The following is a 16350-nucleotide window of genomic DNA, read 5'->3' as shown; positions in this document are numbered from 1 at the left end:
TTCTAACTAACATGCCAAGGAAAAACATTTAAATCGTTATCATAATGATTATTTTGATGTCTTAATGATTGAAGTTTATTGGTAAAAAAGCTCCATTTAGTATTATATGAGATAATGAAATCACAAATCCTTAGGTTACCTTAGGTGTTATACCACCGCAGATCTGTTGGAATCTCTGTAGGGCCTCTTAATTCGTCCTCACTGATTACTATGCTCAATGTGTTACGTCCGGTTATTATTATGTTATATTCACAATTATTATAATACATCAAATGACGAGTACAGATAATCCAACATTCGTTTATGCTGCCTTTAAATGTGTGCCAGTGTTCTTGGCTGTAACGATCGCACATGGTAAGTTATTCCCCACTTTTATCTTCGTTTGATAAGTTTTTACACATTCCAGTTGGTGTTCGTTTATACACACATATATATATATATATATGTGTGTGTGTGTGTGTGTGTGTGTGTGTGTGTGTGTGTGTGTGTGTGTGTGCGTGCGTGCGTGCGTGCGTGCGTGCGTGCGTACGTGCGTGCGTGCGTGCGTGCGTGCGTGCGTGCGTGCGTGCGTGCGTGTGTGTGTGTATGTATGTATGTGTATATATAATGTGTGTGTGGTAACATTTTTGTGCCTGTACGTTGTACATTCGCAATGCTATCTTTATTTAATTTGTTTTGTGATTGTAGGACATAAGCCCCCCAGGACACCCCCCCCCCATGAAAAAATGAAAATTTGGACAATTGCCCCCGAGTAGAAATCACAGGTAGGATATAAGCCCCCCAGTGCTTATTTTGCATCTGGACATTTGCCCCCAGTGCTTATTTTAGAAGTGGACATTTGCCCCCCAGTGCCTCATGTTCAATGACATTACTCGATTGAGCAGATAATCATGTCCTATTATCACCACCTGATTACTCAAAATCTTTGAGATGATAATCCATTTATCCAATTACCACCACTGAAAGGCTTAAATAATGGAAGGGATAAATAAGAATATACCGTGTTAAAAATGATTTTTATTTTGCAATTAAATACAATAGCAATACCAGTTGTACATACTTTAAAGCAGTCACAAGCATCCATCACAGCGCCGAACACTTCTTCATACGTAGACTGTTGTTTGTTAGGTAGGAATGCATACACACACGTCGCGTACACGTCACTGACAGCAGCTTTAATGATGAACAGCTGTTTGAATTGTTTAGGAGCGGTTCCAAATGTTCCATCCATGTTCCATTTATCACTGTCACATAAATGCTTTAATCCCAACTCAGTTCCAAATATTACAATTCTGTTTTCATTCTCCTGATCTGGTTTGTAATTGTCATAAAGTAAGAATGGTATATTATCCATCCCACCAGTGGTTGTGTACTCTTCAGGAATCTCAGGTATTTCTGTTACATTTGCTGGTTCCGGTGGTGTATTTCCACGTTTAATTCGTCTAATGGCACGTTTTAATGTGTCTGGCTTACCAGCAGCTACTTATACACCTACTGGATATTTCGATAGGTTATCACTCAAAAGTTGACCTGGGTTCACATGATTGTTGGCGACACTGGATTTGATCTCTTTTCTGACTCTCATAACTTCTATGGCTAAGTGGTCAGTATCGTGACTGTGTGTTGTGGATGATGTGACCATAGTAACCTGAAAATATAAAAAACAATTATTTAATATTGTCACTAATGATAATAGCAATGAAACATTTAATTTATTATATATTAAATAATTTTGTGAAGTTTTGTATAACTGTTTAGAATTAATTATGTAAATTAATTGATATTTTAAATGTTGGTAAAGCTTACAAATACTACATTTACCTTTACTTCAAATAATTAAATTTGTGAAGTTATTATTGTAAATTGCTATTTTAAAACTTATGATAGCAAAGATAACAAATAGTATTTTATTATTATACTTACATCAAGATCAGTTGTCAAGGTTCCTTTACATGGAGCGCTTCTGCGCTTGGAACATTCCCGATGTATTGATTCTTTACGAGACTTCTTTTTGGTGTAAAGGTACCCATACTTCAGTAATTTCTCAGACCCTTTATTACTCTTAATAATTTCCATGATGAAATGTATCATTTGAAATGTGATAGTTCCTTATATACTAAATTTTAGTTTATTACCACTCAAACAATGTAACTACAAAAATAATTGCCTTTAAATGTTTTTATATGTGTTTACTTTAATTATCATTATTTGTACTAAATTATGATAATTATTATTGATATTTTTTTTTATTGATTAACTAAAGAAGCCTTTAATTTACACCAACAAGTATATGATCAAAGCCACATGTCACACATTTAACAAGCTGATAATCCCTTTGATTGATTAATTAGAGAATAATTAAAATTCTTTAAGATGTTTGTTTTACCTAAGATTAGGCAATTAAAGTGAGTTTCTGGACCTTTTTTTATTTCAAATTATAATGATCTAAGTTTCTATGATTATATATTTATGAGATATGAAGTAATACTTAATCCAAATATAGAGATTATATTCCATTAAAATGGAAACAACATATGATATTGGCACTGGGGGGCAAATGTCCACTTCTAAAATAAGCACTGTGGGGGGGGGGGGCAAATGTCCAGATGTAAAATAAGCACTGGGGGGCTTATATCCTACCTGTCATTTCTACTGGGGGGATATTGTCCAAATGTTCATTTTTTCATTGGGGGGGGGGAGGGGTTGTCCTGGGGGGCTTATGTCTGGATCCCTTGTTTTGTATGTGTTGATGAAATTTCAGTTTTGTTTCTATGGTTACACCAACATCTTCATCATTTGCGACGATTTCTAGAGAAACCTAACCTCCTCCGTATTTTCTTCATTTTTGTTGATATCGGTACTGCTTTGCACTTTTCGGGGTAAAACTTTAACAGCCATAGACGGCTCTACTCAAAAAGTGTATTTATATCTTCTTGTAGAATTAACTGATCAACCTTGGTGAATGTCTCACGGTTTATCTTCGTTTTATCTGAGAACATTAAAACGTTTGAGTCCACACGTTATGGTAAGTCATTTATAAACACTACAAATAGGATAGGTTCTAGAACAGACCCCCTGGGGAATGCCACTGGTGTCGTCGTGCCACTGGTGACGTCGTACCACATACTTGTTCTCTTTGTTTACGGTTGCTTAAAATAGTTATGTACCCATTTGTTTGTGTGTTGTCTAATACGATATCTTTCCAATTTGTATATTAATCGTTAATGTGGGACCTTGTCGAACACCTTCAAGAAATCCGTATATATTGTGTCAAATCCACCGCTTCGATCTAATATACTTGACCAGTGGCCCATTACTATACGCAACTTTAGGTTAGTTGATCGGGCTCTTATAAATCCAAACTGTTTATCACTGAATAAATCATTACTGCTCATATGGTCAACTAGTTTAAATACAGTCTTAAGACTGCTCCTCAACCAACATCATCAGCATGGATTCCGCCGTCTTAGAATGTTTCGGCCCTTTAATTCCATGAACATTCTGATAGCGGTGGGCCCACAGTGGTGATCAGTCACTGTGTGTTGGTTGATTGCCTCAAGCTCTTCTCCTCTCGCCTCAGCCACAGCCAGCTTGATGCCCGTTCGGCTGCTTGGCTCAGTCTCTGGATAGCCACTCGTCTCTCCCTGCCAGTTGTTCCTAATGCTGTCATCAGCCTGTGCACGGACTGGGAACAGAATCTTCTAACGCCAACTTCCACGGGAAATAGCCAAGTTCGCCAGCCTTGTTGCTTGCACAGATCCATCAGTTCTGTGTACTTGGCCTTCTTCCGCTCGTAGGCCTCTTCACATCTTGCCTCCCATGGTAATGTCAGCTCTATGGTGACGAGCTTCTTTCCTGTCTCTGACCACAGTACAATATCTGGTCGTAGGGTCGTCTGAACCACGTTTGGGAAAACAAGCCTTCTATCAATGTCAACTTCCATCTTCCAGTCGCTAGAGCCATCAAGAATTGATGCTTTTGTTGGTTTCTGTGTCTTCACGGTCTCACTTGATTTGACAAAAGCGATGTGCCCATGGCGGGGGTGATTACCATGTTCCTTCTTCCTTACCTTCTCTAGCCAGTCAGCCAACTCTCTGAGGACCAAGTCGTGCCTCCATCTATATCTTCCCAGTGTCAGTGCTGTACTACAAGATGACAGAACATGCTCTAGGGTGCCTACTCTGTCACACAGGCTGCATTTTGGCTCTGCTGTGAGTCCCCATCGGCACAAGTTCGCTAGGGATGGTAGTAGGTCATAGACAGACCTGAGGAGAAAGACAAACCGAAATGGCTCATACTTCCAGATGTCTTCCCAGGTCAACTTCCTGTCTGCGGTATTCCACGTGGTCCATGCTCCCTGCGCTCCCATCTCCACAGCCCTTGCTTGTCTGGCATTTTCTTCCGCCCTCCTGACCTCAGACTGAACCATCGCTCGCCTCTCTTTCTGGTCTGATCGGCTCCACAGTACCACCTTTCTCGCACCAATTCCTTCACGTCCAACTGAAGTCACTCCGACAATGTCTTTGTGCTTGAGCGCGTTCTCTGCCTGGTTCACAGACTTTGTCGCTGACCATTTCCTGCTCGTTCGGGTTTGGATCCCTGCCTCACGGATGAACTCGTCCGAAGAGTCCCTCAAGGTCAACACAAGTCTTGCTTTTGCTGTCTTGAACTCTTCTACCAGTGAAGATAGCGAGAGCTGTAACTTGTTGCTCTTCCCATAGAGTCCAAAACTGGTAAAGCTGGGTGGAACTCCTAGCCACTTCCTGAGGTGTCGACTAGTGATTCTCTCCAGGGCTTCCACTGTTGTGCTGGGTACCTCGTAAAGCATCAACGGCCAGATTAGTCTTGGGAGCAGTGCGTGCTGGTAAAGCCAGGCTTTGAACTTGCCGGGTAGTCCGCAGCGGTCTATCTTCTTGAGACCCTCCTCTACCTGTTGCTTTAAGTTCTTGACATTGTCGCGATCTTGTAGGCTTGCATCAAACCACTTGCCCAGGCATTTTATTGGACTCGTCACTTTGGAAGGAATCTCTTCGTTCTGTACGTAGAGTTTGAACCTCTCCGTTGTCTGTCCTTTCTTTATGACAAGAGATCTGGATTTTGCTGCTTTGATCTTCATTCTTCCCCATGAAGCGACATTCGTCAGGGCTGTCAACATCCATCTAGCTTGGACGTGTGTCGTTGTCGTCAATGTGAGGTCATCCATGAAGCCTCTGCAGGATGGGAGATAGATTCCTGACTCTGTCTTTGGTCCACGTGTCTCACGTTGGGCAGCATTTATCAGCAGGTTCATCCCCATGATGAAGAGCACCACAGAAACTGTGCAGCCGGTAACGATTCCCTTCTCCAACTTCTGCCATCTGGTTAGCTGGTCACCAACAGTAAACCGGAGCCTGATTGCATCCAGGTAACTGGTGATGATTTTCTGAACGTGGCCGTCCACATGGTAGTGTCGGAGGGCTGTATAGATGAGCTGGTGTGGAATGGACCCGTATGCGTTGGCCAAGTCGAGCCAAACTACAGTGAGATCCTTCCTCCCTTTCTTCGCCTCACTTATTAGCTGTGTGCAGCCGGAGAAACAGGGAACTCCTCCCTTCTGGACCGAGGTGTTGCTGTATGCGTTGCCTGTCAGGAAAGATGTGAGTCTTCTTGCAAGGATGGCAAAGAATATGTTTCCCTCGGCGTTGAGCAACGAGATCGTTCTGAACTGGTTGACCGTCTTGGAATTGCGTTCTTTCGGTGTAAATATCCCCTCGGCCTCCTTCCAAGCCACTGGTACATCCCACTTCCTCCAGACTACTTTGATGAGCCTCCATAAACGCTTGAGAAGTAGTGGGCACATCTTGTACACTTTGTATGGGATGGCATTGGGTCCTGGCGCCGAAGCAGCTCTGGCCTTTTTCACAGCTTCGTTCACCTCGCCAAGCGTAGGTTCCGTCGCATTCAGCTGTTTTTCGGGTTCCTCCGCTGGATCTATTCTGTCACAGTCCCCTAGCACGTCCTCTCGATTGGGGTCAGAATGGGTCACATGAAGGAAGTTCTCTATTTTCTCTAGTGGAGTTTCCAACTTTCCTGGCCTTTCTTTGTCGAGGAGGGATCTTGCGAACTTGTATGGGTTGGCTGTGAAAGCTGCCCTCTTCTTTGCCCGTTCCTGTGTCTTTCTTCTGCTGTTTTCTGCTTTCCGTAATGATGTCAGCTGTGTCCGAACTGTATCTCTAAGCTGTGCAAGTCCAATCCTCTCTGTGGGTGAACTAGCACAGTACCTTCGTCTCAGCTGCTTGAGTTCACGTCTCAAGTTCTGGATACGAACTTGCCGCCTGTTTGGTCTTGGAGGTTCCTTTCGCACTCTCTCCTCTTCTAGTCCAAACCTCTCCTTTCGTACTGAATATATCAAGGTTGTGAGGGTAGTCAGCTTCCGGTCTACTGGTCCTTGCATGGATGCTTCGAGGATGTTCTCTAGGTCCTCGTCCAGTTGGGTCCATGATGTCTTGTCTGAAGCCTTGGGCCACTTAATCCTTGGTTTCCTGGTTCTAGTGGCAGTGTCTCTCTGTGGTTTATTTGGATCAGTCGCCTCGCTTGCTTCCGGGCTTCTTTGAGTCTGTAAGAGCTCTAAAAGGGGGTCATTATCCTCCTCAGGATTTCGAAAGACATCCTGTGAGGTCTCCTGAACAAAGAGTTCTTCAGTACTGTGGGTTGAATCCAGACTGGAGTACTCCTGCGTCTCACTAGCCAAACTGGCTATGTGCTGTCCTTGTGATCTCACACGTTGACAATCAGACTTCCCTTGGTGAATGCGTAGACCGCGTTGGTTCTTGCACACCTTTCCGCAATAACAAGTGACCGATCCATCTCTATTCGTAGTCGGTTGGGCAGGCCGTGTCGATTCCATAAAATCCGTCCATGTGAGTCTATCATCCTCCCTCCCCCTCTCGGTAGACTCTGGGGTGTCTTTACGTTTACGAATTAGCTCTTTTGTCATTTTACAGATTACACTTGTGAGACTGGACGGTCTATATAGTTCGAAGCTAATTTGTTGTTTACTTTCTTAAATAATCTTGTACTGTCAAAGTGTTCATTATCCAAGCAATTACCATATTATATTGCGTGACGGGTCCAATTTTCCGAATTACGTGGGACAATCAGCATTTTCACTTTAGTAAAAGTATTTGTATACCAATGAAATTTTATAAAAATGTCTATTAAAATTTACAATACCATGTAATTTAAAAACTATAGTGTAACCTATCTAAATAATTGCGAGTTTTACAAAAGTAAGTTTAGTAACATAGGAGGCGTGATTTCAAAATGGATTCTTTATTAAAAATGTGGACGAGTCCAATCGCTATTTCATGGATTTCATTTGCAATGGCAGATGTAACACCAGTACCTATTGAACCATCTGCAGACATGGAGGCGGAAAAAAATGTCATAGACCATCACAAAACAGACAGCTTAACCATTCTTATGTTATTAGGATTGTTATTGTTGACAATTTTGACAGTTTGGTTATTCAAACATAAACGATTTAGATTTGTGCATGAAACGGGACTGTCAATAATTTATGGTGAGTGTGCATACCTTAAAATATGGATTCTATGGAAAGCTTTTCGATTTGAATTTAAAGTAAGAGACAAAAATTTCTTGCTTTTTGAACTTAACTTACAGTGGGTTTTTTTCAGTTTTGGGGGAAAGGGGTCGGGTTCCCTCAGGGGGAAAATTTGCGCTTAAAAGAGGAAAAAGGCGAAATTTCAATGCAAAACAAGTAACAGTACAAAATCAAGTTTTAACACTATAATTCACCATACATAGAGGGAAAAACATTTAAAGGGATCTTTTCACGGTTTGGTAAATTGACAAAATTGAAAAAAGTTGTTTCAGATTCGCAAATTTTCGTTTTAGTTATGATATTTGTGAGGAAACAGTAATACTGAACATTTACCATAGTCCAATATAGCCATGATATGTATCTTGTGACGATTTGAAAACCTAAAATTTATAAAGCGTTGCAACGCGAAACGATTAAATAATTTGGAGAGTTCTGTTGTTGTCGTTTAAATTTACGAAACTACAAAGATTGCTTATATAAGGTATAAAATACTTATATTGCGTATATCCAGCGGGATAGCAGAGAGGGCTAATGCGTTTTTACTTCAGACTAACTCCAGGACTCCGGGGGTCACTGGTTCGAGCCCTGGTACCGGCTACTTTTTTTTTGCTTTTTTAATTTTATTCTTGATTTTTTACTGGAGCTTTAAAGATCCAATGTTAACATTTATCAATATAAAGCATTTAATTACAAACTTCAAAATATGCCAAAAACTGTGAAAAGGCCCCTTTAAGGAGTATAGGCTAAAAGAAAGTAAACACGCAGATGAGGCAGTTCAGGAAAATTATAGTAAATAAATTTGTAACGAAAGACATATTAATTTGAGTTATTGATTAAAATTGAATTACACTTCTGAGAGGGGGATTTTTCAAATATTTGGGGGAAAAACATATACTCTAGAGATGGGGGAATGGTGCCAAGTAACTAGTGCTGCAACAATACGCCAAAAACCGTATTGCAATATATTGTCAGTTCAAAAACCCGTATTGCAATATATCGCAATATATTGCTTACTTGTACCAAAATTATAACTTGCCAATTACCTGATAATCCCGTATATTCCAGTTTTAAAGCAAATTCTGGTATATATTTACTATAAATGTGCTCAAGAATAACAAGAAACACAAACATTCGCAAATTTTCTTAAGTATCAAATACATTTTGGCATTTACTATTTAAAGATGTGATGAAATAACGTCCAAGCGGGGCGTTTTTTTTTTCCTCTGAACACGCGTAATTCACCTGACGTGATGTTCCCGTTTTTATACAACACAAAATACACCCATACTTTCCATGCCACGTTCTACATGTCTGTATAATTTTCGCGCGCTTTTTATTGAGACAAAGGATAAAGCACTTTTTATTTGACGCTATAATTTTTTATTGTCGCATTAGCATTAAAATTTGGAAGCGTAAATCCGAAGTTCGGAATACAAATTTAATAATGCTCAATTCAGAATAGAACAAAACATTTACAGCTGTGCGCAATTAATTCAACGATAATCTGTTCAAAAGCATCGAACGAATGCTCCGATGTAACAACGCTACTCTGTATAATCTCAGAATGCTATTTTTACGGATTTTTTTTTTACACTGCTTTGTTTTGTTTACCTTGTTATCATTATTTCGAATGGCTTTTCTGGACGAAATTTGAATGAATTTTTGTAAAATGTTCGTACCGGTATGATGAAAATCGTATCGCAATACAATATGCGAATTGCGTATTGCGATATATACCGATAAACCGGTATATTGTTGCAGCACTACAAGTAACGCCGAATATTTCATCCAAAAAAAACACTGACTTAGTTTAAGAAGAAAGTTTTGATCATTTGCATAGCCATACGTACATACATATCAAATGACAGGTTCGGTAAATTGGATTTATATAGTAAATGCCATGGAGGTTTCGGTGAATTGGTATAAATCAGAGGTGGCGAAATCAAATGTCCGAGTTGCCCGAGTCGTACATTTGCTTGTCTGGGCAACTGATTTTTTTTCAATTGAGTTGTCCGTGGACAACAAGTTTTTTAAAAGTCGCGTCCAGGTATACAAAATTACATTGTATTAAAGCCGTAATTAAGTTTTACAAAACCGGATGTTGACACGCGATTACATTGTCAGTGCTATTTGCGGAGCAATCAAGCTAAAATACGTGCACTTTCCTGCGCAGTAATCTCCCTTATTCTATACGAGACCGGGAGCATGCCGCATTTTCAACAAACGGCCCGACTGTTAGACAGTGTACACACTGGTTTCTTTATTTTTACAATCAGACGGAAATAAAACGTAGCAATCTAAGATAATCAAAACACGGTCTACCTTGTTATTTAAGACGACTTTAATGGTAAAGATGAAACTTTTTTTTTAATCTTCAACAACAGAGCAGAAACCCGAAGCTTTGAGCAGCCCACCTCCCAAAAAACTAAGAAAGATTATGATAAAAAATATGATCTAAGTAAACGCACCAGAACTTTTCAAGAAACTTGGCTAACCGATTTTCAATGGTTACCAGTTTATATAATCAAATTGCTACCAGTAGCGGAGCCTCAGTCTGATGAGGTCCACATATTGGACTAGTTTAATTTGTTAAGATTACAATGTACTTATGTTCAGCACATGTTTTAATAACACTAGCTTCGCAAGATTTAAACATTGAGAAAGTCTTTATATTGTTTATAATATACTGCTATAATGAATGTACAATTGAAATACAATTATAAACAAAACAAGCAAATCATACTCATTTTGATATATTCCACACTTTGTAACATTAATCAATAAATGCGTTTATAATTTATATAAACATTAATGGACTAGTGAAGTTTAGCAACGGACAAGTTAAATTTCCTAAATGGTTGTCCGTGGACAAGTATAGTTTTTTTAGATTTCGCCACCCCTGTAAATAGGAATTATCGCACCTTTAGTCGATAAGCGCGTACATTAATTGAGTTGTTTGGCACTAATTAAATTATCTGATTAAAATGTAAGGAGTTGATGTTATCAATTTAGAGATGTTTGCAAAGTGTTAATATTAAATGTCAAGGCTTGCAACATTTTAATATTCTAATCAAGGGAGGTAATTTATATATTAAAAGTTTATCTTTAGGTCATGATTTTTTGTTTTTAATATATGTTTTTATACAATTAGTTGGAAAAATCTTAATTAAAGTGTATCAGATAAAAATGATAATAATTTTATCCAATATATTTTCCTTCTTTAATCATGTTTGTCATAAATGTATCTTATTTATATGTGACTACACCCTGTTTTTAAAATGAAATGATTCAAATATGTCAATATAATTGTATTGTATCCATGTTTTAAATGTGTCTTATTTATAATATATGGTAAATAAAACGGATTACAAAGTTAATCAGTTAGTATTTTTTTATTCAACGGATTTGTTCAAGCAAAAAATGAAATTAGTTATTTTGGTCATAAATCCCAATACAATAGCCAGGTGCCTGTGTATTAAGCTGATAAGATAGGGATGACCACAGCAGGTTGCTAATACACAGTGTATTCAATCGGGTCTGCTGGCGCTATGTTAGATGTCATTTTTATCAGTTTTTAATAATGTGTAATTCGCATCTCTTCGCTTAACTCAACGTTCAATGGCACGCACACTTAACAAAATTATAAAACATAACGCGTATCATTATATTTCTTTTTATAAATTACGTTTTATTTGTTATATATTGTGTTTTTTTTCTTGTGTTTTTCTCAACCAGAAACAAATAATAATTGAGTGCTTTTCGGTGGTCTAAAATACATGCGCTTTATATTTAAACTGAAATCATTTTAAATAAATCATGTCTACAATATTTTACAAGAACCTTTTTTTAATAGCATTAAACTTAATTGAAGATCTTACATTAATTCCGTCGTAAATCATCATTTATTATTACTATTATGTTATTTAAATAAAAGCACCAATTATTAATAAAATAGTATTGAGTTATTTAAATCGTAAATTTACTTTCAAAAGAGTTACATTTTAAATTTAATCTTTTTTTTTTTGGTTTGGTACTTACAATTTCCTAAAAGAATTTGTTTTAAAAAGTTCAAAGGTAGCTCATTTATGCCCCTTCTGTACCGTAGGCATATCATTGATTACTCAACTCAAAATTAATCCACAGTTTGCAAATATATGCCCCAGATGTTATTGTAAGCAAATAATAGGTGTCAATAACACCTCATTGTAGGTATACCACCTCTATAAAAACCAATTTACCGAAACATCCACGGCATTTACTATATAATCCATTTTACCGAATTTGTCATTTACCGAAACCTCCAGCACCCATATCCAGGTAGAGCCAGGGCCACAAGCTGCATCAGCTTCTAATAGCCCCTTCATGTTCGTTAACCCAGGTAGTCACCGGTATAACTGAGCACATTTTTTCGCCTGAATAACAAACATAATTTTTATGTATATATTTGCATTTTATAAGCATTAATCAATAAAAGCCTTACACTGTAGAAAATACCCGACAGGAGGAGATACAGACTAAAGTATAACAATTATAGATAAAGAAAAGCGTCAATATTTCTTTAAACAAACGCCTTATTTTGCTGTAGGATGAAAACTTTTTTCTAATTGGTTTCCATTGAAATGCCACTCAACCAATCTTCACTCGTGAATTATTGATTATTACTGTATATTTCGGGTACTCCAAACAAAGCAATTTTTAAATACATCATACATAATAATGCAAAAATGTGTGTACCAGGGACTCTCATTTTGGTTGCAATAAGCCTGTGTGTGTGTATTTCAAAGTTTATGAGGTCCTTTCCGTGGCAGATGCTACATTATATGTGGATCCGGAGTGTGCCGCAGCACTCCTACCTGATTCAATTACTAGACTCACGAAAGTTGGGACCAATTTTGAATTAAAGCAGCAATTCTCAGCTTTTTTGTTTTTACTGAAAGATTATTCAATCTCGGTGTGGTCTTGTAATTTTGGGGTTAGCAGAGTTGCCGGAGGAAACCCCATCTGTCCGGTATGTGCGGTATGGTTACCATCAACCAAACTCACATGCTTCCGGGAACGGGAATTGAACCCAGGTCGCATAGATGATAAGCCCATGTACCATCCACTGCACTAGACAGTTACAAAAACACTATTCTGCATTTCTGAAGCCCTGTTGACATATCACTTTCTGGTCCAAAATAATTAAAATTTATTATAATGTACTTTTTCAGATTTTCTTTATTAAATTGATATATTTTGGATATGTCCCATTGAATTGAGCCCTACATTTAAAGTATATTTTATTTTAAATTCTTCTTAATTAACTTCTTTCATTATAAATCTTTTTCCTGTTTTTGTGCAGTGTTTGATAGATTTCAGCTTTCTTCATTGAAAAAGTCATCACAATATTTGTTTGTATGGCATTTGCATACTAGTATTACCGTTTGTGCAATTAAAAATCATCGAAATGGTCATTTATAACAATTAAATTTTAATGGTTATTTTTTCATCAGGTTTGATCATTGGAGCTGTGATAAGATACACAAGTCACCCAAATGAACAGATAACGGCAGAAGCATACTTGAAAAATTACAGTGATAAGGCAACACCGGAGGTTGTGTACATCCGCATGAATGTGACAACCAGCAAAAATAAAACTTCTGAAGCAATTGTGAAATACAATGCGGATAAAATTGTAACAGTAATGAATCAAGAAGCTCTTCTAGAGAAAACAGTGAGTACTTCATCTGTTTCTACAAAAAAGACTCTCAGGCCTTTTTCTCGCCACTTTGGGAAGCATGCAATTTTGATTCGCGAAATTTTTTTTTGCCTGAAATGTCCATAGATTCTGGAAAAACTCATTTGATATTAACCTTGATAATATTTCAAATTATAAAAACAAAATAAAAAAAGTATAGTTATATGCTTTTTATATACATTTTTAGTTGTAATTGAAATAAAATTGAAAACTTCTAGTCAATAGACACTTCTTAAAAATAAAATTTCAAATTGGTATTTTGTTTACTATTTGATTTTTTTTTATCAGTTTGCTTTGTGAATGGATCCTTTTATAGAACCCGGCTGAAAAAAAAGCAGGTTTCTGCTTTAGAATTTTGTACTTTCAAAACAGTGTTGTTTATTGTTTCTGCTTTTTCCTGAACAGACTGCAAGTTACATTTGATTTGATTTTATTAATAGTATTTTCAAAAGTTCTGCATTTTATGACAAGGTTGTGCAGATACATCATACATAATATATTACATGTATAATGTAGCAACTATAATATGATGTAATGTATTATAATATGACATAGTATAATATAGTGAAATATAATATATATTATTGCGAAACTTTAGTGTGTGTTTTTATTTGTGCTAAACTTATTCTTGCAAAACCTATATTATGTTGTTGAACAGAAAGTAATTCACATTTCCATTTGTTTGCCATTAACAATTATACCATATAGTACATGTACTATACTCTTCAAGCAATACAGTATTAAAAAAAAATCTGTACATTGTATTTTACTTTCAGGTAACATTTGACCCAGAGATATTTTTCAACGTTTTTCTGCCTGTTATAATATTTGAAGCTGGATACAGCATGAAAAAGGTAATGTGACAAGTTTACAAATAATTTAAAATAAATGATTGGAAATCTAGGAAAACAGGTCTTAACGCATGCACGTTAAGTTTGTCCCAGATCTATCTGTGCAGTCCACGGATGCTATATAATCAGGGACAACACTTTCTGCTTTTATTGTATTTTTTGTTAAAAGAAGTCTCTTTTTAGCAAAAATCCAGTTTAGGCGGCAAGTATAGTCCTTTATCATTTAAAATTTACAATGGTAAATTATTATTTTTTCTATTTTAACCCAGGTAATTTTTTTTACAATTCAATCTAAATTTTCCATCACCAATGAAATTCTGTATTCCACTGAATTGCATTTAATATAATTTTATCGCAAATCAGCTTATATCAGCACATGTGTGTGCATTCTACTATTAAATAACCTGACACATAAAATTGTTCAGATGGGTGGTAAATCATTGAATGTTTATGCCTATACAATTTCAGGTACATTTCTTTAAAAACTTTGGAGCCATTGTGATGTACGCTTTCATAGGTACCACGCTGTCATTTATGGTTGTTGGGTAAGTCAGTTGATAGATGGGTTATGTCATCAGGCTTTTTCCGCCCTATGCCACGGGTCCGAAATTCGGCCCCATTCCCAATGCAAATCTGGTTGTTTTTTTCCCAATTGAAAAAAAATATAAGTTTACCTGATCCGGTGTAGAAAATAGAAAGTGTTGCATAATTAAATTATCTGTTACCTTGACTTTGTTTTAAAAACTGTAATATATGTTAATGATTATTTAAGACTTTCCTTATTTTCCTTAAAATCCGGCACTTCGCACAATTTTTTCACCCCCAAATTTAGATTAAAAAACCTGCACTCATCTCACATATTCATAATACTTTGTAAAATTTTAATAATAAGTCATCAAAGTCGTTATTTACCAGTTAACGGCTTCTTTGAAATATAAGAAACACTATTTACATGCAATAATTTTTCCCAATTGAGCCAATTTTGCGAATAATTTTTTTCCCAAAATGGGGTTTTCACGACGCGAAATTCCCAAAATTCCAGTGTGGCGTATTCCCAAAATGGAGCGGAAAAAGCCTGGTCATGCAAAAATGGGTCTTATGCCATTTGCAGTCAGCAGAGCTCCAGGTGATTGGGGCAGTCTAGTCAGGAGCTACATGTAGTACATGTAGCTACCCTGTCTTCTGTTGAGACCCTGACGCATTATAGCTATATATAGCAGACAGACAAGATCCTGGTAATGAGCTACGCTGGCTTTATTTGGCATAAGGTCTTTTTCCGCATGACTTGGCTCATATCATTTAATCTTTTGATTTTTTCGCTAGGAATTTTCTTTATATATAACAGTCTGGTATATTTAATGTACATGTTCTTGGCACTTAACAAGTGTGTACATGAAATCTATACATTAGCCATATAGTGTTTATCTTATCTTTGTGCAATATTCATAATTAAACTAGAAAGTTAGTCTGTCAGTTTGTATATAATCAACAATGTAATTTTACAGACAAGTCCATTTAATGCTTTCCCACTCGGAATCAAAGTGAAAATGGCTATGTGAAAACAGCATAAAACCAGAACAGCCTGCGAGTAACTTGCAGTCTGTTCAGGTTCTATGCTGTTTGCTGCTCATCCGTATCCAAGGGTTGGAATTGAAGCTGTTAAAACTTGAATCTAGTAAGAAAGGTCTTTAATTAAATTTAACTTTCTAAGGCACTACAAACAAGTCAAAATACGTATCTAAGTGGTAAAGGGTTAACAAACATCTTGATTTTGCAACATTAATTACTTATTTAGCCAGATTCTTTTCAAACAGTTTATTATCCAATTTAATTGTTTGCATTAATGCCAAATGTTTTTAGCTCACCTGATTGCTCAGGTGAGCGTTTGTGACAGATCTTTGTCCGTCGTCCGTCCATCCGCCTGTTAACATTTGTTCGTAAACACTCTAGAGGCCACATTTATTGTCCGATCTTCATGAGACTTGGTCAGAAGCTTCCTCCCAATGAAATCTCGGTCAAGTTTGAAACTGGGTCGTGCCGGGTTAAAAACTAGGTCACTAGGTCAAAAAAAAGGAAAAACTTGTAAACACTGTAGAAGTCACATTTCATGCCCAATCTTCATGTAACATTGTCAAAATGTTTGTCTTGATGATTTGTTG

The 16350-nt window shown here is 37.0% G+C and overlaps 1 protein-coding gene across 13 annotated transcripts in view; it reads left to right on the top strand.

Moving 5' to 3' along the window:
• Positions 1-16350, top strand: part of LOC127834224 (sodium/hydrogen exchanger 7-like) — a 78389-nt gene that overhangs the window by 9842 nt on the left and 52197 nt on the right. For 12 of the 13 annotated variants that reach the window (XR_008027837.1, XR_008027838.1, XM_052359885.1 and 9 more), the window contains exons 1-4: positions 7282-7561; positions 13096-13316; positions 14117-14194; positions 14660-14736. Coding sequence is in view for 11 of the 13 variants with exons in the window: in XM_052359885.1 (XP_052215845.1) it covers positions 7303-7561; positions 13096-13316; positions 14117-14194; positions 14660-14736 (635 nt within the window). In the remaining 2 variants the exon portion in view is untranslated. Of the gene's footprint in view, positions 1-7281; positions 7562-13095; positions 13317-14116; positions 14195-14659; positions 14737-16350 lie in introns of those variants that run through there. The other variant, XM_052359893.1, reaches the window with a different exon arrangement.

This window comes from Dreissena polymorpha, chromosome 6 (genome assembly GCF_020536995.1).
Source record: "Dreissena polymorpha isolate Duluth1 chromosome 6, UMN_Dpol_1.0, whole genome shotgun sequence".
Taxonomy (NCBI): Eukaryota; Metazoa; Mollusca; class Bivalvia; order Myida; family Dreissenidae; genus Dreissena; species Dreissena polymorpha.
The sequence above is the reverse complement of the archived record's forward strand: the minus strand, read 5'-3'. Positions and strand labels throughout refer to the sequence as shown.